The 22237-nt window shown below is 42.2% G+C and overlaps 1 protein-coding gene across 2 annotated transcripts in view; it reads left to right on the top strand.

Annotated features, from left to right (window-relative positions):
* Positions 1-22237, top strand: part of COG7 (component of oligomeric golgi complex 7) — an 88703-nt gene that overhangs the window by 918 nt on the left and 65548 nt on the right. For both annotated transcript variants that reach the window (XR_005528768.1, XM_039234382.1), the window contains exons 2-4: positions 5479-5627; positions 5911-6027; positions 10058-10226. Coding sequence is in view for 1 of the 2 variants with exons in the window: in XM_039234382.1 (XP_039090313.1) it covers positions 5479-5627; positions 5911-6027; positions 10058-10226 (435 nt within the window). In the remaining variant the exon portion in view is untranslated. The remainder of the gene's footprint in view (positions 1-5478; positions 5628-5910; positions 6028-10057; positions 10227-22237) is intronic.

Genomic DNA, 22237 nt, shown 5'->3' with positions numbered 1-22237 from the left:
TAAGAAAAGGCTGGTGTTGGTGGCGGGGAGGGGCTGTATTTCACTGCAGATTCTATATTGCACTTTGCATCTTCTGCTGATTATTGAGCATCTGTTATGCATGTGCCCAGAAATGGGCAGTGCGCAAAAAATGTACTTGCTCAGGAGCCTGCTGTCTTGCGGGGAAGATACTAAACAGTTCAATTACAATGAGGCCTGGCTTTACGGCCACTAGAACCAGGAGCGGTAAGGGCTGGAAGATGTGTACAGTGACCTGGTGTCTGGGAGAATCATAAAGGGCTTTCCCTGTGTTAGGCCTTGAAGGAAGACTTCATAGGGCAATAAGGGGGGCGGCATTAATAACAATATGATAGCAATATTTGAGTCCTTGGTATGTGTCAGGCATCTTTTTTTTTTTTTTTTTAAACATTATTCATCTTTGAGAGAGATGGAGTGCAAGCAGGGGAGGGGCAGACGGAGAGGGAGACACAGAATCCGAAGCAGGCTCCAGGCTCTGAGCTGTCAGCACAGAACCCTACGGGGCTCGAACCCACAAGAACCGTGAGATCAGACCCAAGCCGAAGTTGGATGCTTAACCAACTGAGCCACCCTGCGCCCCTGTCAGGCAGTCTTTTATTTTATTTTATTTTATTTTGTTTTATTTTATTTTTAATATTTTTATTTATTTCTAGGAGAGAGAGAGAGACAGCATGAGCAGGGGAGGGTCAGAGAGACAGGGGGATACAGACTCTGAAATAGGCTCCAGGCTCTGAGCTGGCAGTCAGCACAGAGCCCGACGCGGGGCTCGAACCCACGAACCATGAGATCATGACCTAAGCGAAAGTTGGACACTTACCCGGCTAAGCCACCCAGGAGCCCCTGTCAGGCAGTCTTTTGAACACTTTATATGTATTAAGTAAGTGGATCTCAAACTGAGGGTGGCAGCGTTTCCTCCTCCTCCTCCAGCCCCCAGTATCTGGAAATTGGTGAGCGTGTTTTTAGTCCTCGCAGTGGTGAGGAGTGTCACAACGATGGACTTTTAGTGGATGTACACAGTAATGCTTGATGTCCTGTAGTGGTTGGGACAGTCCTGCACAATGAAGAACTGTCCTGGCCAGAATGTTGATATGCCCCCCTTTTTGGCATAATGAACTAATTCAAACTTGGCAGTAATTCTTAGAGGTAGGCTCTGTTATTTTTCCCACTTTATAGTTGTAGACACAATGACTGAGTGAGGTAACTTCCCCAGTCATGTTGCTAGTGCGTGGGGCTGTTTGCATTGAACCCAAGCAATTGGTTCCAGAGCTCAGGCTCGTCTCCATTATACTTTGCTACCTCTGTGGTATTAAAGAGAGAGAAAACACTGCATGCAAAGGCATGTGAGTATAAAAAGGCCTAGCCAGTCCACAGAAGAGTGACAGGTTCAAACAGAGCTCCATCAATAACATCAACAAATATGAGTCATTAGTACTATTCCCACGGGGTCACACTTCCATGGGGAGTGGGGAGACTGGCTGGAGATAAGGCAGGAAAGTAGATTGGGATCAGACTGAAAGGCCTTTTTGTCCATCCTTAAGGAATTTGGATTTCATCCCCTTAGGCACTGGGAAGCCTTCAGAGATCTAAAGCTTTCTTTCTGGGGCACCTGGGTGGCTATCTGTTAAGTGTCAGGCTTCAGCTCAGGTCATGATCTAGCGGTTTGTGAGTTCGAGACCCGCATCAGGCTCTGTGCTGACAGCTCAGAGCCTGGAGCCTGCTTCAGATTCTATGTCTACCTCTCTCTCTCTCTGCCCCTCTCCACTCATGTTCTGTCTCTCTTTGTCTCAAAAATAAACTCTTAAATCTTTATTATTATTTAAAAAAATTTTAATCTCTTTATATTATTTTTCGAGAGAGAGACAGAGTGTGAGCGAGGGAGGGGCAGAGAGAGAGGGAGACACCGAATCTGAAGCAGCCTCCAGGCTCTGAGCTGTCAGCACAGAGCCCGACATGGGGCTTGAACCCACAGACTGTGAGCTGAAGTCGGATGCTTAACCAACTGAGCCACCCAGGCACCCCTATTATTTTTTTTAAAGTTTGTTTTGAGAGAGAGAAAGCATGCACGCATGAGTCGGGGAGGGACAGAGAGAGAGAGGAAGAGAGAGAATATCCCAAGCAGGATGACAGTGCAGAGCCCAATGTGGTGCTCTAACTCACGAACCTTGAGATCATGACCTGAGCCAAAATTGGATGCTTAACCTACTGAGCCACCCAGGCGCCCCCTGAAGCTTTATTTTTATGGAAGATGAGACAATGGCTCAAGTCTTCAGCGAAGAGAGGTAATTGCAGAGGTTCAAGGAGGCTGTCTTGAGGGCTCCAAATTGAAGGATTGATTTGTTCATGAATTGAGTCAACAAATATTGGGCACAAACTGTTTTCCAGGATCCAGAGATCCAGTGTTGAATGAGACCCAGTCTTAGGTTGGATAGGTTAACAGGGGGCCAGATCATGCAGGAATTTTAATGTCACATGAAAGAGTTTGGATTTGAATCAAAATGAGTGCTGTGGGATGTTATCGGAGGAGTTTTAAGTAGGGGTGCGACATGGTTTGGTTCATGCTCCGTGCTGCCAGAGGCTGCTGCCCAGAAGAGTGGACTGTCATCATAGTGGCTTCAGCTGGGGTTATGACAGTGGACATGGTGAGAAATATGTTATTGTTAGGAGGAAGAATGGGGAGAACTTGCTGGTGGATTGGATGAGGGATGAGAGGGGGAGAGCGTCAAGAATGGCAGCAGGGTCTTGGGGCGCCTGGGTGGCTTAGTCGGTTAAGCGTCCGACTTTCGCTTAGGTCATGACCTCGCGGTTCGTGGGTTCGAGCCCCGCGTCGGGCTCTGTGCTGACTGCCAGCTCAGAGCCTGGAGCCTCTTTCGGTCTGTGACTCCCTCTCTCTGACCCTCCCCTGCTCATGCTGTCTCTCTCTCCTAGAAATTAAAAAAAAAAAAAAAAAAAAAAATGGCAGCAGGGTCTTGAACGGCACAGCTGTGGGTAGACGTGCCAAACAGGAGCATTGAGAGGATTTGTAGTGAACATCCATACGCCCACTACTTGGACTCCACAATTAACCACTTACTAGTCCTGCGTTATCACAAGTCTGGCCACTTACCAATCCCTGTCTCCATTCATCCATCTGTTTTTTGATGTATTTCAGAATGAGTTACAGACATCAGTATACTTTACTCTTGTGCATTTCAGTTAGTACCCTAAACATAATAGAGTTCAATAAGTTCAATACTTGTTTATGGTTCTTTTTTTTTCACTATTAAGATGAAATGCACGAATCCTGTCTGATGAGTGTGATGAGTTTTGATAAATGTGTACAGCTAGGATACCTCAAACCTCTGTCAAGAAATAGAATGTTACCGGGGCGCCTGGGTGGCTTAGTCAGTTAAGCGTCCGACTTTCGCTTAGGTCATGATCTCGCGGTTCGTGGGTTCGAGCCCCGCGTCGGGCTCTGTGCTGACTGCCAGCTCAGAGCCTGGAGCCTGTTTCAGTCTGTGACTCCCTCTCTCTCTGACCCTCCCCTGCTCACGCTGTCTCTCTCTCTCCTAGAAATAAATAAAAAACATTAAAAAAAAAAAAGAAATAGAACATTACCATCACCAGAGAAAGTGCCCCCATGCCCTTTCACAGTATATCTGGCCCTTACCCTCCCAGAGGCGGCCGCTGCAAGTGATAGTTTTAAAATGGATACAGGGGCACCTGGTTGGCTCAGCCAGTTAAGCACCCGACTCTTGATTTCGGCTCAGGTCATGATCTCACAGTTTGTGGGTTCAAGCCCTGTGTCAGGCTCTGTGAACACAGCGTGGAGTCTGCTTGGGATTCTCTCTCTCTCTCTCTCTCTCTCTCTCTCTCTCTCTCTCTCACACACACACACACACACACACACACACACACACACACAAATATTAAAAAAATGGATACAAGAGTGGACTAAATTTGGGGCTGTGGAGAGGGAAAAAGAGGTGATAGGGAAAATCTGTTGTAAGATGGCCAACAGGACTAATAAGAAAACATCTGTTAATTAATGAGGAATGCGGGAGTAACAGGCTATAAATTGTTCCCTCTGCTAATGCTCTGGGCTCAGATCTCTGGAGAATGATCTCTGAGCCCACCTGTATAAAATAAACCTCCTGCCTTCCAAGATCCCTGAGTGCTGCTTGGTTCTTCTGCCTGGTGATCAAGACCAGATTCCATAACAGAGGTACACAGGAAACAGCAAGGGCCGAAGAGTAACTGAGTGTTTAGCAAGTGGAGACCAGGCTGGGGCCATGACATTGTTAAAAGTCAGTCTCTCTGCAGAAGAAATCCATGTCCGTCTTTGTTTTCATAGTCTTGGAACTTTACACAGGGTCAGTGCTGGAAACAGATTGTTAAATTACGGCAGAGCTGGATGAACAGGCTCCTGAACTACTACCTCAAGATGGTAAAGCCCCATTCAAGGTCCCATTCATCGCACTGGGAGAGCAGAAGACCCTGGGCTTATTTGGTTGATTCCCCATCAAATTGCCTTTGAAGGCTTAAAGGGGTATACGGTTAACTCTCCCAGTTTCACATAACACATCACAGTTTGTGAAAATGTTCAAATTGTATTCTGCATTTGGGATGTCTGAAAAAAATGCAGTTTTCTTTTTTCTTCTTTCTTTCTTCCACTTTTTGAGAGAGTGAGCAGGGAAATGGCAGAGGTGGGGGGGGGTGAGAGAGAGAATCCAATACATGATGAGGTGCTTGACCCCATGACCTTGGGATCATGACCTGAGCTGAGATCAAGAGTTGGATGCTCAACTGACTGGGCCACCCAAGTACCTCAAAAGAATGCAGCTTACTTAATGTCACTTGATCTCCTACCAGACCTGTTAAATAAGCAACTCTGGCAGGTGCCTTAGGGACCTATATTTAACTGTACTCCAGTGGATGCTGAGAGTCTGTGGACTCTATTTTGAAAAGACCATGGAATGCAAATGGGCCAGACACATGCAAGGGTTGGTTTCAACTCTGTGAAATCTCAGTGAAGTTATTTAACCTCCCTGAGCCTCAGTTTTCTAATCTCTAAGAGGTGGCTACTCATGATTACTGTGGACCTGAAGTGATAGAACGTTTGTAAATCACCTGGCACGTAGCTGGCGTCTACCCAGTGTCAGATTCTTTCATTCTCTCTCCTCACAGAGGGAATTACACTTTCACTCACTGGTGGAAAACCGTTGATGTTGGGTCAGGTTGATGGCTCCTTCCTTGTCAAATCACATGACCTTCACCCTTCAGACTGGGGAGGACATGGTCCTGGCTGAAGCCACCTCCTGGCCCACCTCCTCTCCACTCCCCCCTTTTCCCCCATTTCCCCCAGGCTCAGAAAACTGTGTGGTTGGTAGTGCTTTGGGGAAGATTCCCTTCTTCTGATTTATTCATATGGTTCACTGGTAACTGGTCGAATTTTCACCTTTCATTCTTGGGTTCTTACTACAGAAACAAGTCACCAGGCTCTTCAGAACATGCCCAAAGTGCTCCGTGATGTGGAAGCCCTTAAACAGGAGGCATCTTTTCTGAAAGAGCAGATGATTCTTGTCAAGGAGGATATTAAAAAATTTGAACAGGATACATCCCAATCGATGCAGGTATTTTGGCTCTTGTCCTAAATGTTGATGCTTGTTTTGGAAGACATTCCTCCCAACCTGAACTCCAAATTCTACTAGTCACTCAACACTCCTCTTTGGCTTGGTTCTTTCAGCTTACACAGCTGTCTTAAGCACCTGCTGAGCAACGTAGCCACGTGATTGGTGTTGTAAGGGGTCCCTGAAGATACGGGCACGTTGTGACATTTGTTTCAAGTCACTGGTGCAAGGTAGAGAAAAGACAACTGCCACTTCCTTAGTTTTCGACCCCTCGTTTCTCTTTTAGGTGTTGGTAGAAATCGACCAGGTGAAGTCCAGAATGCAGCTTGCCGCAGAATCTCTTCAGGAAGCAGACAAGTGGAGCACACTGAGTGCCGACATTGAGGAGACTTTCAAGACTCAAGTAGGTGTTTTTGTTCAGGGAATGTTGTGGCCTGATTGGGCAGGAACGTGAGATTTGGAGAAACAGATGAGAAAGTCCTTTACTTGAAACCATAAGGGATAGTAAAAAGCAGCATGCAGAAGTGTATAGGAAGAGGGTGGGAAGATCTGAAATTGTTCTGGTTCTTTCCACTTTCTTAAGTTGTATCTCCTTCTTAACTGAAGACTTCCAGTCACAGAGGTCAGGAGAAACCTCAGTAAAAAAAAAAAAAGGCAGAGAAAATGGATTAAGTGAGAGTGTGAAGCATGGGCAGAGGGACCTTACCCATCATGGGACCCTAGCAAGGTACTTAACCCCTCCTGGGCCAGCAGCAGTGGCAAATAGGAATGCTTTTGATATCTGGTTATAAGGAGGAGGTCAGATGATGTCTTGTGAAAAACTCTTTTTCAGTAGTTAAGCAAAATGAATATCATCTCTTTTGTTGTTTTTCAAAACTTACAAGTTTTTTAAAAAGCGCTTACATGTGGGGAAAAAGATTTGTGAACAGTAATGAACAGCGAAAAATGTTTTCCCTGTAACCCTGACCCCCCACCCCCACCCCCACCCCAGTGCCCTCATTTCCCTTCTACGTATAGACTCTCGAACCACCTTTATGCCCATCCTTCCCGACACATACACACTTATACCTGTTCCCTGCCCTTTGGTTCCCATAAATGGTAGCACATTGTGAACGCTGCTGTGCACTTTGTTTTTGTACTCAGTGATCTATTCTTCCATACCAGTCATGTTTATCTTTACCATAGGGTGGGGGGAGGGGCAGAGAGAAGGGACCAGAGGATCTCTTCTGACAGTAGAGAGCCTGATGCAGGGCTCAAACTCACGAACCATGACATCACGACCTGAGCTCAACTGACTGAGCCAACCAGGTGCCCCAGTTATGTTTATCTTTAAGTACAATAGAGCCCCTCTGGGCTCATGACAAGGTAATTGATTTAGACTTCATAGATGTGAGTTGCAAATCTTACTTTTGGCACATATGTGACAGAGAATGGACTTAAATACAGTCTTTGATTGCAATCAGTACACTAAATATTAACGAGCTAAAAGTTAGAAAGCTTGTTTCTCCCCTCCCAACTATCCTGATATTCAGAACTAACTGCCCGCAAGATCGCCTCTGTCCACCTGGACGTCCTCCTGGACACTGCACACTGAATTCATTAATTCTGTCTAGAGCCACTGCCCATTTGCTCTTCCCTTTGGCCTCTGTTGGTTTATGGCAGCACTTCCCATGTAAGTGTCTAGGCTGGAAACCTCGACAGTCCTTAACTGCTCCATCTCCCCCATCTTTCTCTGAAATTGTCTGTTCCTTACATGCCTCTGCTACAGCTCTGACCAAGCTTCGCAGTGCTTTTCTCCTACACCATTGCAACAGCCACCCGTCCCTGCTGGCTTCCACCCTCTCATAGGCAAGCTCAGCCGCTCTCTCCCTGTGCCCCTTGAACCATACGCCTTAAATTGCGTCCTGATCTTTCCGTATGTGAACCCAAGGCCTGCACTGTGATCATCTTTGTGTCTCAGATATCTAATATGGTCTGACACATTGTAGACACCTGTTAGATATTGAAATGAAACAATTATGGCATTCTTAACTCTTTTAAAAAAATAGCTTTTCTTTTTCTAGTTATAAACATAGGTTTTTGTTTTTTTTTAACGTTTATTTATTTTCTAGAGACAGAGCATGAGCAGGGGAAGGGCAGAGAGAGAGGGAGACCAAGAGGGATTAGAGAATACCAAGCAGGCTCTGTGCTGTTAGCATAAAGCCTTACTAGGGCTTGAACTCATGAACCATGAGATCATGACCTGAGCTGAAATCAAGAGTCAGACACTTAACTGGGCCATCCAGGCGCCATCCAGGTGCCCCAAATTATGAGCATAATTTATGTGTGTCTTGGAAGATTTGGAAAATTCAGAAAAATACGAGGCAGAAAACAAAATGATCCTTTTTTCTGTCCCCTAGTAATATGCTTTTTATGTCTAATAGGTATTTTTCTATGTATTTATACATATTTGTGCCTATGTATTTTGTATGTATGCATATATTATAGGTATATAGATATTTATGTATATTCTAGTGTCTATATTCTTTTTTATTCTTTTCCACAAATCGTATTTTGCTATGTACTTAATACTTTTCAAAAACATTTTTTTAAAAAATTTTTTTTAATGTTTTATTTATTTCTAGGGGAGAGAGAGAGAGAGAGAGAGACAGCATGAGCAGGGAAGGGTCAGAGAGGGAGGGAGTCACAGACTCTGAAATAAGCTCCAGGCTCTGAGCTGGCAGTCAGCACAGAGCCCGATGCGGGGCTCGAACCCACGAACCGCAAGATCATGACCTAAGCGAAAGTCGGACGCTTAACCGACTAAGCCACCCAGGCGCCCCTCAAAAACATTTTTAAAAACATGTTTTATTTATTTTTGAGACAGAGAGACAGAGCATGAGAAGGGGAGGGGCAGAGAGACTGGGAGATACAGAATCTGAAGCAGGCTCCAGGCTCTGAGCTGTCAGCACAGAGCCCAATGCGGGGCTCAAACCCACGAGCGTGAGATCATGACCTGAACCTAAGTTGGAGGCTTAACTGACTGGGCCTCCCAGGTGCCCCCAAAAACATGATTTTTATGTTTTATTTTTATTTTTTGTAATAGTTTATTGTCACATTGGTTTCCATATAACACTCAGTGCTCATCCCAACAAGTGCCTTCCCCCATGCCCATCACTCCCCTTCCCCTCTCCCCCACTCCCATCAGCCCTCAGTTTGTTCTCAGCATTCAAGAGTCTCTCATGGTTTGCCTCTCTCCCTCTTCCCCACTATTTTCCCATTTTTCTCCCCCATGGTCCTCCGTTAAGTTCCTCCTAATCCACTTATACATGTAAACATATGGTAGCTGTCCTTCTCTGCCTGACTTATTTTGTTCAGCATAACACCCTCAAGTTCCATCTATGTTGCTGTAAATGGCCAGATTTCATTCTTTCTCATTGCCAAAAAACTTGATTTTTAATGGCTGCACAATATTCCAAATGCCATTATGAGGGTCTCAACCTTCATATTTTATTATCAGGGAAGATTTAGGTCAGTTCTAGGTTTTTTTTTTTTTATTACAGCACTAGAATCACATTAATTAATTAAAATGCATGAATATCTTTGTGTCCCTCTGATTGTTTCTATTTTTAAAAAAATATTTTCAAGTAATTTCTACACCCAACATGGGTCTCGAACACACAACCCCGAGATCATGCTCTATCAACTGAGCCAGCCAGGCACCTCCTTCTAATTGTTTCTTTAGGACATATTTCTGGAAAAGGAAATACCAGGTCAAAAGATAGGAATAGTTTTCAAGGCTCTTGATGCATATTGGTGACATGTTTTCAGGAAAGACACTGTAAATTTATGATACCAGATAGACTTTTTTTCTTCACACCCTCAACCAACAATAGCTATTATAATTTTTCCAGCATTTTTCCACTTTGTTAGGAGGAAAACTCTTTTGTTTTGTTTTGTTTTTGTTTTTGTTTTAATTTTATTTTTTTAATATTATTTTTTTTACAAATATTTTATTGTCAAATTGGTTTCCATATAACACCCAGTGCTCATCCCCACAAGTGCCCTCCTCCATGCCCATCTCCCCCCTCCCCCCCCTCATCCATCAGTCCTCAGTTTGTTTCTCAGCCTGCAAGATTCTCTCATGGTTTGCCTCTCTCCCTTTCCCCCACCATTTCCCCTCTTCTTCTCCCCCATGGTCCTCAGTTAAGTTCCTGTTAGGAGGAAAACACTTGTTTTAATTTTATAAATTGTCTTTTCATGTATTTTGTCCTTTTTTTTTTTTTTTTTTAAGTAGACTCCACACCCAACAGGGGGCTTGAACCACAACCCTGAGATCAGGGGTCACACGCTCTACCAACTACACCAGGCTGGCCCTCTGTATTTTGTCCATTCTCAATTGCAGTACGTGGTGTATTTTAAAGTAAATATCCCTAATTCTGGTCTTTTTATAGGATGTAGCTGTGATTTCTGCCAAGCTGACAGGTATGCAGAATAGCTTAATGATGCTTGTGGATACACCAGACTACTCAGAAAAGTGCGTGCACTTGGAGGCGTTGAAGAACAGGCTGGAGGCCCTGGCCTCCCCGCAGATCGTAGCGGTATTCACCTCCCAGTCTATAGGTGAGTGCTGGCCCTTTCTTGTCTCTGTGTGCACCTCTTTACAAAGGTAAGGCTTTCCAAGTCTTCAGCCTTTGGAATGTCTTAATGTGGATTAAATTACGTAGATTGGAAGTTAAGTTGTAACTTTCTGGGGTGGTTGCCTTTTTTCAGTATTTTATATGATGAGCATTTTCAAACATACAGAAAAGGTGAAGTAAGTGTAGGACAGACACACCTTCTAGACTCTAGCCTGACATTTTACCACATTTGTTTTGTCACTTAGCTGTCCACCCTTCCATCTCTCTCTCCATCCATGTCTGTTTCAATAAATGTCAGAGTCACTGATAAATATCAGCATGTTTCACTCTTAAACACTTCAGCATTCCTGTCGATAACTGGAGTTCAGTATTGGTTTGTGATTCTCTATTTTTGAGTTAAAATTTACATTTAGAAAAACGCACAAATCTTAAATGTACCATTTGATGAGTTTTGACCCTTAGCAAGTATTACTTTTATTTCCTCCCGATCTATTAATAGCATTCCTAATATTGTATTATTCTTGCAACTCAAGAGTGTGTTTATGGGGTGTGTATGTGTGTGTGTGTGCATGGTAATGTACTACTGGTTATTTGTTGATATTTTATTTAGAATTTTTTCATAGAAATCCCCTTAGGGATTTATCAGGCTTTAGTATCATGGTTGTATTGGCTTCATAATAGCAATTGGGAAACTTTTATTCTTCCTTATTTCTCTGTTAGGTTTTAAGGAACATTTTTATCAAATACTGCCATGGCCCCATTGAATGCTTTATGTCTGTGGTTCAACTTGGGTATGAATATTACAGTTTCTGCCTTCTTTTTTGTTTGTATATTTGTTTTAGTATGGCTTTACCCACTTTTTTTTTTAACCTTCAAGCTTTTTGCGATGCTTTATTTTAGACTTGGCTGTTGGACATGGCATATGGTTGAAATTTGTTTTTTGATCTAATCCTTGCTTTTCTTTCTTTTCTTTTTTTTTTTTCCCTAAGTGGCTCCATGCTAACATTGGGTTTAAACTCACAACACTGAGATCAAGAGTCACATGCTGTACTGACTGAGCCAGTCAGATACTCCTAATCCTTGTATTTTTTAATAAGTGATTTTAGGGGTGCCTGGGTGGCTTAGTCGGTTAAGCGTCCGACTTTCGCTTGGGTCATGATCTCGCGGTTCGTGGGTTCGAGCCCCACGTTGGGCTCTGTGCTGACTGCCAGCTCAGAGCCTGGAGCCTGTTTCAGTCTGTGACTTCCTCTCTCTCTGACCCTCCCCTGCTCACGCTGTCTCTCTCTCTCTCTCCTAAAAATAAATAAAACATTAAAAAAAAAAATAAGTGATTTTATCCCACTTAGGTTTTTTTTTTAATGCTTTTATTTATTTCTGAGAGAGAGAGAGAGAGAGAGAGAAAGAGACAGCATGAGCAGGGTAGGGTCAGAGAGAGAGGGAGACGCAGAATCTGAAGCAGGCTCCAGGCTCTGAGCTGTCAGCACAGAGCCCGACACTTGGCTCGAACCTACAAACCGTGAAATCATGACCTGAGCCAAAGTCAGACACTTAACTGACTGAGCCACTCAGGCGCCTCCCATTTAGATTTTTTTTTAACAGAAATTTTTAGCCTCTACATTTTTTGCTTTCTGTTTCTGCTGTCTTTGTGTTTTTTTCCTCACAGATGATTTGAAAGATATATAACTTATTTTAGTTTTTCTAGTGATTTATTATTTCAAATACTAAACTAAGCTTCTTTCTCAATTTTTTGGACTTATAATGAAACGATATCTGACTCCCCCAATTAGTGAACTTTGATTCTTCTTCCCACCCATCTCTCTTCCCTGCTCGATCTAGAAGATTGCATAGTCTAGAATTTTAATCATGGCATACTATCAAATTATTAATTATTAATTTTTTATCGTGTGGCTTCTTTCTTTTAAATATTAGAAAATTTTCATATTTTATAATATTTTTATATAACTCTTTCCCAACCAATAATTGCCATGGTTATTTATGCTAAATGTCTTGTTTAAATGGATTCAGTGCTCACTTAGACTTTTCAGCCCATGTCTTCCCCATTTGTTAATTCTTTGAGGCTTCTCTTCATGACCAGGAGTCTGTTTTCAAGCAGATTTTTTGTTTCCTCAGGAAGGGCATCAGGATCATATGTAGTGTTTATGTAGTAAAGAATGTCTTTCTTTTGCTTTTACACGTGGAACACAATAACTGCTTTTGGATTTTGGATTACACTTTTTCCTTTAGAATTTAAGAAACTTTGCTTTCTTATCTTTTGCCAACTATGTTTTGCTGATAAGTATGAGACTGACCTGCTTTTGTTTTTGTTTCTTTTCCTTGAATAGTTAAAACAGGGATTAGCAATCATTTTCTGTAAAGGGCCAGCTAGTAAACATTTTGGGCTCTCTGAGCCATGTGGTCTGTGTCATCAATACTTTAACTCTGCAGTTGTAGTGTGAGAGCCTGTGTTCCCATAAAACTCTATGACAAAACTGAGTGCTGATTTGGCCTGCTGGCTCATAGTTTGCTGACTTCTGACCTACAAGATTCTTTCTTTTGCTTACAGTTTAGTTACTTCATTAGATCATTTTTCAGTTTGGGGAAAAATATATGCTGATCCATGTCTTTCTCCATTTCTAGAAAATTTCCTTTCTTAAAAAAATCTTTTTTTTTTCTATTCTATTTGTTTTTTTTTCCATCTTTGAGAACATCAACTATCTGTCCATTAGCTCTCTGTTTACCCCTCCCTCTATGTCATGTTTTCTCTGGTCTATTTTAGCCCTTCACCAGCTCTCCCATAGTCTTTTTTTCCAAAAAAGATTGCTTTCCAGTTCACCAACAGCATTTTTTTTAATGTTTTTGTTTTTTTTTAAATGTTTTATTTATTTCTAGGAGAGAGAGAGAGACAGTGTGAGCAGGGGAGGGTCAGAGAGACAGGGAGTCACAGACTGAAACAGGCTCCAGGCTCTGAGCTGGCAGTCAGCACAGAGCCCGATGTGGGGCTTGAACCCACGAACCGCGAGATCACGACCTAAGCGAAAGTCGGACGCTTAACCGACTAAGCCACCCAGGCGCCCCACCAACAGCATTTTCTAAAGTATCTGTTCTGCTCTTTGTTCTCCTGTTTAATTCTTAATTTTTGTGATACTGTTATTTAGTTGCTAATTTTTTTCCCTTGGCTCTGCCAGCCTCCTTTCATATTTCCTTTTTTTTTTTTTTTAAGTAATTTCTACACCCAACATGGGATTAGAACTCAGGACCCTGAGATCAAGAGTCTCATGCTCTACTGCCTGAGCCAGCCAGGTGCCCCACCTTAGATCCTATTAAGGAAAGCATATACTATATGTTATTTCCTTGAGAGTGTGAAACAATGATAGCCTAACATTTTCTTCTCTTTCCTAGGTTAAATCTTTGAAGTGCTCTTTTTTTAAAAAAGTCAAAACAGTTTTTTTAATGCTTATTTATTTTTGAGAGAGAGAGACAGAGCATGACGGGGAGAGGGGCAGAGAGAGGGAGACACAGAATCGGAAGCAAGCAAGCTCCAGGCTCTGAGCTGTCAACACAGAGCCTGACGCAGGGCTCGAACCCATGAACCATGAGATCATGATTTGAGCCAAATTCAGATGCTTAACCAACCAAGCCACTCAGCTGCCCCTTAAATTTTTTTTAATGTTTATTTATTTTTGAGAGAGGGAGAGACAGAGACAGAGGCAGAGTGCTAGTTGGGAAAGGTCAGAGAGAGAAGGAGACACAGAATCTGAAGGAAACAGGCTCCAGGCTCTGAGCTGTCAGCACAGAGCCCAGCAGGGCTCAAACCCACGAATGGTGAGATCAGACCTGAGCCGAAGTCGGATGCTCGACCGACTGAGCCACCCAGGTGCCCCTAAAAAAGTTTTTTAAAATTGTGGTAGAACACATATAACATGAAATGTACCATCTTACCAGTTCTAAGTGTTCAGTTTAATGGCATGAAATAAACTCACAGTGCTGTGCAGCCATCACCACCCACCGTCTCCAGTACTCTTCATCTTTCTCAACTGAAAGTCTGTCCCACTGGACACCAACTCCTTTAATTTTTTAATTTTTTTTTTAACATTTGTTTATTTTGAGAGAGAGAGCGAGTGAGCAAGTGTGTGCATGTCTGCGTGTCAGTTTACACTTGAGCTGAGCATCAGGGCGGCTGGGGTGGTGGGGAGGGCAGAGAGAAGGAGACAGGATCCAAAAAGCAGGTTTGGTGCTGAGTGTAGAGCCTGATGTGGGGCTCAAACTCACAAACTCACTCACATCACATGTCATGTGATGACCATGACATCATGACCTGAGCCAAAATCAAGAGGTGGCCACTTAACCGACTGAGCTAGGTGCCCCTGAACACCACTCCTTATTCCCCCCATCTCCAACCCCTAGCATCTACCATTCTACCTTCTGTCTCTATGAACTTGACTACTCTAGGTACCTTATATAACTGGAATCGTACAGTATTTTTCGTTTTGTGATTGATTCATTTCACTCAGCATCCATGAACCTTAGTGAGGTCCGTCCATGTTGTAGTGTATGTAAACTTCTTTTTCAGGCTGAATATTATTCTGTTGGATGGATATATCACCTTTTGTTTATCTGTTCTTCTGTCCATGGACAGTTGAGTTACTTTCACCTTTTGACTCTTGTGAACAGTGTTGCTGTGCACATGAGTGTACAAACACCTGTTTGAGTCCCAGCTTTCAGTTCCTCTGGATATATGTCCAGAAGTGGAATTCCTGGATCATAAGATAATTCTACTTTTACTTTCTGAGGAGCCATCATAATGTTTTCCATTGGAATTACATCATTTTACGTTCCCACCAGCGATGTCCGAGAGTTCCAGTTCTTTCACATCTTTCCCAACATAGTGTCCTTTTCTGCTTTCTTAATAATAGGTGTGTAGTGGTATCTCATTGTGATTTTGACTTGCATTTGCCTAATAGGTAATGATATTGAACATAGCGTCATATCCTTGTTGGCCATTTGTATATCTTCTTTGGAGAAATGTTGATTCAAGTCCTTTGCCCACTTAAAAAATCAGGTTATTTATTTTTTGTTGAGTTGTAGGAGTTATCTATTCTAGATATAATCCCCCGGGCAGGTATATGATTTGCAAATCTCCCTTCCTGTGGGTTTTCTTTTCATTCTGTTTATAGTGTCCTTTGAAGCACAAGGTTTTTTTTTTTTTTAATTTTTATGTTTATTTATTTTTGAGAGATGAGACAGCATGAGCGGGGGAGGGGCAGAGAGAGAGGGAGACACAGAATCAGAAGCAGGCTCCAGGCTGTCAACACAGAGCCTGACGTGGGGCTCGAACTCACAAACTGTGAGATCATGACCTGAGCCAAAGTCAGATGCTTAACCCACTGATCCACCCAGGCATCCTGATGCACAGGTCTTACATTTTGATGTAGTCCAGTGTATCTGTTTTGTATTTTGTTGCCTGTGTTTTTGGTGTCATAGTTTAAGGAACTATTGCCAAATTCAATGTTTTAAAGCTTTTCCCATTTTTCTTCCCTAAGAGTTTATAGTTTTAGCTCTTACATGTAGCTCTTTGATCCATTTTAAGTTAATTTTTGTATACGGTGTAAGGTAAGGGTTCAACTTCTTTCTTTTGCATGTAGATGTCCAGTTTTCTGAGTACCATTTGTTGTCCATTCTCCACCAAATGGTCCTTGGCACCCTTGTTGAAAGTCTTGTGACTGTATATGTGAAGGTTTATTCCTGGGCACTCAATTCTCTTCCATTGATCATGCCTATCGTTATGCTAGTACCACACTGTTTTGTTTTGTTTTTTTCCTCCCACACTGTTTTGATTATTGTAGCATTGTGGTAAGTTTTGAAATCATGAAATGTGAGACCACCAATTTTGCTCTTCTTTTTCAAGATTGTTTTGGCTATTTGAGGTCCCCTGACATTCCTTATAAATTCTAGGATGGGTTTTTCTGTTTTTTCAGAAACCACCATTGGGATTTTGATAGGGATTGCATTGAATCTGTAGATGGCTTTGGGTAATATTACCATCTTAATAGTATTAATTCTTCTAATCCTTGAACCTGGGTATGTTTCCATTTATTTGTGTCTTTAATTTCTTTCAGCAATGTTTTGTCGTTTTCGGAGTACAGATCTTTCAGCCCCTTGGTTATGTTTATTGCTAAGTATTCTTTTTTTTTGGTGCTATTATAAATTGTTTTTTAAATTTTCTTTGCATACAGTTTGTTGTTACTGTTTAGAAATACAGCTAATTTTTATGTGCTGATATTGTATCCTACAGCTTTGCTGAATTCACTTATTAGTTCTAATGAGTTTTTTATGGAATCTTTAGGGTTTTCTGATTATAAGGTCATATCATCTGCAAACAAAGATAATTTTACTTCTTCCTTTTCTATTTGAAGGCTTTTTATTTCTTTTTCATGCCTAATTGCTCTGGCTAAGACTTCCAGTACTAAGGTGAATAGAAGTGGCAAAAGCAGACATTCTTGTCTTATTCCTGATCCCAGAGGAAGAGTTTGAAATGATCTTTCACCATTGAGTATTACGTTAGCTGGCAGCTTTTCATATACGGCCTGTAATGCTGACATAGTTTACTTCTATTCCTAGTTTGTTGAATTGTATCACTAAAGGTTTTGAATTTTATCAAATGCTTTTCTGCATTATTTGAGATGATCATGGTGGATTTTTCCCATCATTCTGTTAATATAGTATATTACATTGATTTTTCATATATTGAACCATCCTTGCATCTCAGGAATAAATCTCACTTGGTTATGGAGTATAATCCTTTTAATGTGCTGTTGAATTTGGTTTACCATTATTTCACTGAGGACTTTTGCATGAATATTTATCAGGAATGTTGATCTGTAGGTTTCTTTTCTTGTAGTGCCTTTGTCTGGCTTTGGTATCGGTAATGCTAGCTTCATAGAATGAGTTGGACAGTGTTTCCTCCTCTTCATTTTTTTTTTTTTTAAAGAGTTTGAGAAATATTGGTATTAGTTTTCCTTAAATGTTTTATAGATTCATTAGTGAAGCCATTTAATGTCCTCTTCTTTGTTGAGAGGTTTTTGATTACGTATTCAATCTCCTTACGAGTTTTAGATCCATTCAGAATTCTTATTTCTTCATGATTTAGTCTTGATAGATTGTGTGTGTTGAAGAATTTGTTTCTTGTATCTAGTTTATCCAACTTGTTGGTATATGATTTTCCATAGTACTCTCTTCTAATCCTTTTTATTTCTGTAAAACTGATGGTAGTGTCCTTTCATTTTAGATTTTATTTATCAGACCCAAGGGTCTCACATATGTGGTGGGGTGTACATCTAGTTAGGTGGGGATGCTCCTAACTAGTAGGAATGGATATGGGGAGGTGGCAGCTCCATGAATTTGAGTGGTTTTCCTTTCCTTCTGATGGAGCTCGCTGCTTGGAGCTGGATGATGACATTTGAATGATGCCCTCTGGGTCAGGATTATGGGCTTTGGTAGTGAGGGCAAGCTAGTTTTGACTGCTTTTGTTCACAGATTTAAATCAGGCTTGATTTCAGACCCACTCTTTGCGGGCAGGACGGATTCAGAAGGGAGAAATGGCACTTTTCAGCCATTGCTGGGCTGAGTTGGAAGTAAGACTCCTCCCCTCGTCTGGCCCAGAATGTCCTTTGCTCCCTGTCTTTGCCTCTTCCTGCCGTTGCTCAGCTGCTCTGTGCTGGCGTTGCGAGTGCTTCCTGTATCCCCACTCACCTTGGACCAAAGTGACTGAATATCTGATCACTTTCACTGAAGTTCCATAGAACAGATTTTCTCCTGGCCTCAACACAGATGGAATAGTGTTGGGTTTTTCTCTGGGTGGTGAATTTTGGTGAATATCAGGAAGGTTCCCCCCCCCCCCCCCCCCCCCCCCCCCCCCCCGCCAAGGTAATGTGCTCTTTCATCAGCCATCTTTCCTGGAAGGCCAAGGTGCTTTTTTTTCTGACAGTCTTTAAAGGGAGGTCTCTGCTAAATTAGTACATCTCTAATATGTTCCCCCTTTCCATCTCTCTGCTTCGAGTGACAAGTTCACGTGCCTAGTTCATTTTACACAACCAACCAATGAATTCAGTTAAGTTGAAGAAACTTTTTATAGCACAGTTTTACATGTAGTAGGAAGATTTATTTATCTCAGGGATCTTAGGAAAATAATATGCATTTTATTTTTTTATTTTTTATTTTTTTTAAATGTTTTATTTATTTCTAGGAGAGAGAGAGAGAGAGAGAGCGTGAGCAGGGGAGGGTCAGAGAGAGAGGGAGTCACAGACTGAAACAGGCTCCAGGCTCTGAGCTGGCAGTCAGCACAGAGCCCGACGCGGGGCTCGAACCCACGAACCGCGAGATCATGACCTAAGTAAAAGTCGGACGCTTAACCGACTAAGCCACCCAGGCGCCCCAATAATATGCATTTTAAGGGCAAAAGCCATCTTCTGACTCGTGGATTCCTGCCCAGCAAAGTGAGTTCAAAGATTTTCAAAGTCTAGCTGGGTTATCTTTACAATAGTTGCTGTCACAGATTTTCCTTCTTAGCAGATTTAAAAAGTTGGACACCTGGGGCACCTGGGGGGGCTCAGTCGGTTAAGCGTCCGATTTTGACTCAGGTCATGATCTCACAGCTCGTGAGTTCAAGCCCCACGTCCAGCTCTATGCTGACAGCTCAGAGCTTGTAGCCTGCTTTGGATTCTGTGTCTCCATTTATTTCTCTGCCCCGCTCTGTCTCTGTCTCTGTCTCTCTCTCTCAAAAATAAATATGCATAAAAAAATAAATAAAAGGTTGGATACCTGTTTGTGCAGTTGAAAATATCTTTTCCTTTTTAAATTTCATTCTGAGACTGTGGTGTGTGAGTTTTGGCCAGAAGGGGGCAGACGAGCACCGGCAGTGGTGCTGGAGAGGGGCTGCCCTGAGGCTGCCTCCCTGGCTTTTCAGCAGTCAGCTTGGAAGCAAGTCATCCATTTAGTCATTTCCTCTGCCCTTAGGAAAATATGTAAGAAACTACTTGATATTAATACCATAATTTGGCTCCTAGCATCCCTCACTATGTATGGAATGCAGATGTTTACCGAATTATTTACTTATTCTTCAAGCCACCAAATATGTGAACATTTAGGGCTTGAGTCTGTTTGCTTTTTTACAGTTCCTGTCGGGTGTAATTCAAAGGAGGAATTTCAAAAGGGCAACTCACTTTTAAATGTTATTTTAAAATATTAATTCTGTGAGGAGCAGCAGGGAATGCAAAGATGAATAAGATAAGGTTGCTGTCTTCAAGGACCTTGCAGCTCTGTTGAGGGTGAGGCTGGGAGAGAACAAGTACAGAAATAATTTCATTGCAAGGTGGAATGTGAAAATTGCCTTAGCCTTCCCCCGGAAGAAAGATGACAACATCGAGGAAGCTTTTCTGAAAGAGCTAATATGTGTGAAGAACTTTGAAATTTAAATGAATTAATTTTTTTTAAAAAAGATGTGTCTGATTATAAAAGTAATACATATACAGGTTATTGAAAATTGGAAAGATACACACAAATATAAATCAAAATGATTTGCCAGTAAGCTCTCCACCAAGAGATGACTATTAGTATTTGCTAATGCAGTTTTTGGGGTGATGGGGGGGACGACCAAGAAAGAATTCTTGAAGATGTCTTTGGTGCAAAAAGGTGATTTTATGAAAGCACGGGGACAGGACCCCTGGGCAAGAGGAGCTGCCTGGGCACCACAAGGAGAGACTAGTTATATACTATGGAGTTGGGGGAAGATAAAGTCCCGGGGAAGTTTCCAGGGAGACTTTCATGTGCTAAAGAAGACTCCCAGGATACTGGAGGCCTAACTCTTGTAAAGCTAGGGTTGTTCGCCCTCTAGCAAAGCACTAGCATTAGGACAGTAGGGAGCTCCTGGAGAAACATTTTCCTCTGCAGCCTCAAGTATCTGTCAGTGGGCTGCGGGTTATAAGGAAATGTAGTTCTCTCTGAGATTTCCTTCTGCCTTTGTTTCCCACATCCCTCCACTTGGAGGGATGATGTTGGGGCTCAGGAAAGGAGTCTATAGGTTTCTGAAGATTAGGTTATTGATAAGATTGCTTTTTTCTTGTAATATACTAAGATATTTGTAAATAGATGGAGACTTAGGTCCTTCACACTATAATCTCTATGAGTTAACCATTTGTTTTTTTTCCCCTTTCCTTTGTTCTTGGGCGGCCAGGAGTGCCTGAGGAATATCACACATGTCCCATCTGGGTGTGGGGGCAGGGGGTTTCAGGCCTGGCAGCTTGTCTTAGACTCCCTCAACATTTCCTTCCAGTTTTTTCCGTGTGTGTGTGTGTGTGTGTGTGTGTGTGTGTGTACACCTGTATCTTTTAAGGCAAGTATATACATTGAGTATGTACAATTTTGTACCTTGATTTTCCCCTAGTGAGCACTGTAGCATGAGCCTTTTCCCATGGGTGAAGGATTTTGATATGTGAGGAGAAACATTTGCAACAGATGGAACAACATACACATGAGTGGTATAGAAATGGGAATCCTCAGGGGCAGTTTGGGGAATAACGGTTAAGCCCTTTTTAATGGGGTGAACATTGAGAAATGGTCGGCAATGAGGCTGGACAGCTGGGGACAGAGCATAGTTTGCCTTGAACAGACAAGGAGTCTCTATTCAGGGAGGAATTTATAGTAAGTCTTCTGAGGAGTGTGGCTGAGTGGGAGTTGACTTGGGAGATGGACAGGCCAATTTTGAAATCTTTGGGCTGTTGCCTGTAAGCAATGAGACCTCAGTTTCCTTCTCAGTAAAGTGGGTACCATACGATTCCTATGCTCCTGGTTCCTGGGGAGGCACTAGGTGAACCTTATTCCTTTCTGTTAGACTCCCCTCCCCCCTTCAAGACTTCAGGGCTCTTACAGTAGCCCAAGGGAATAATTCCTAAAAGGCCAGTCAGGAATTCATGAAGGTTCTATTTGAATGAGAACAGCAACAGATGTCTGAAAAGCCCTGTAGCTCAGCAGATGGAGCTAAACTACAAATTGGAAGTCCAGACCCAGAAATGACTTTGTTGGTTTCATTTTTCTTCCTGAATTCAGTTAAAATTTGTTCCCATAACCTACAGTGTTAGAAGAGTTAAATAGTACTGGAAGTCTTATAGGGGAAAATAACGTTGTTTTCCTCCACCCCCTCATTCCCCAGTCCTGACCCCAGGAGACCACTTTTAAGTCTCTGGTATTTCACTATATATTTCCGCATAGTACGTATATTATTTTATTTTTTTATATATTAATTTTAGGCACTGTGTCTTGACTTCCTATTGTTATAGCTAAAGATTTCGCTTTCATACCACTCTCCCCTTTCCATTCTCCTCCTATACCATCGTTTTATTTATTTAATTTTTTTAATGTTTATTTATTAGAGAGAGAGAGAGGATCCCAAATAGGCTCTGTCAGTGTGGAGCCTGACATGGGTCTTGAATCCCTAAACCATGAGATCATGGCCTGAACTGAAGTTGGACAGTCATCCAACTGAGCCACCCAGGTGCCCCTACACCATCTTTTTTGATTGAATTAATTAATGGTGTTTCTATTGTCACGACTTTATAAGCTTAGTTTATTTTTGCAGAGTCAGGGCAGGCACTAGATTTTAATTCCTTCCCTATTCAACTTCATGTAATCCTTAAGTTTCTTTCTTTCTTTTTTTATAAATGTTTTTTACATTTATTTATTTTTGAGAGACAAAGACAGAGCATAAATGGGGGAGGGGCAGAGAGAGAGGGAGACACAGAATCCGCAAGCAGGCTCCAGGCTCTCAGCTGTCAACGCAGAGCCCCACATGGGGCTCGAACTCACAAACTGTGAGATCATTACCTGAGCTGAAGTCGGACGCTTAACTGACTGAGCCACCCAAGTACTCCATCCATCCATCCATCTTTCTTTCTTTCTCTCTTTTTCCCTCTCTCTCTCTCCCCCATCCCTCCCTCCCTCCCT

Source organism: Hyaena hyaena, unplaced genomic scaffold (assembly GCF_003009895.1).
Source record: "Hyaena hyaena isolate Hyena2069 unplaced genomic scaffold, ASM300989v1 scaffold_88, whole genome shotgun sequence".
Taxonomy (NCBI): domain Eukaryota; kingdom Metazoa; phylum Chordata; class Mammalia; order Carnivora; family Hyaenidae; genus Hyaena; species Hyaena hyaena.
Note: the sequence above shows the minus strand (reverse complement) of the source record. Positions and strands in the feature narration are given on the sequence as shown.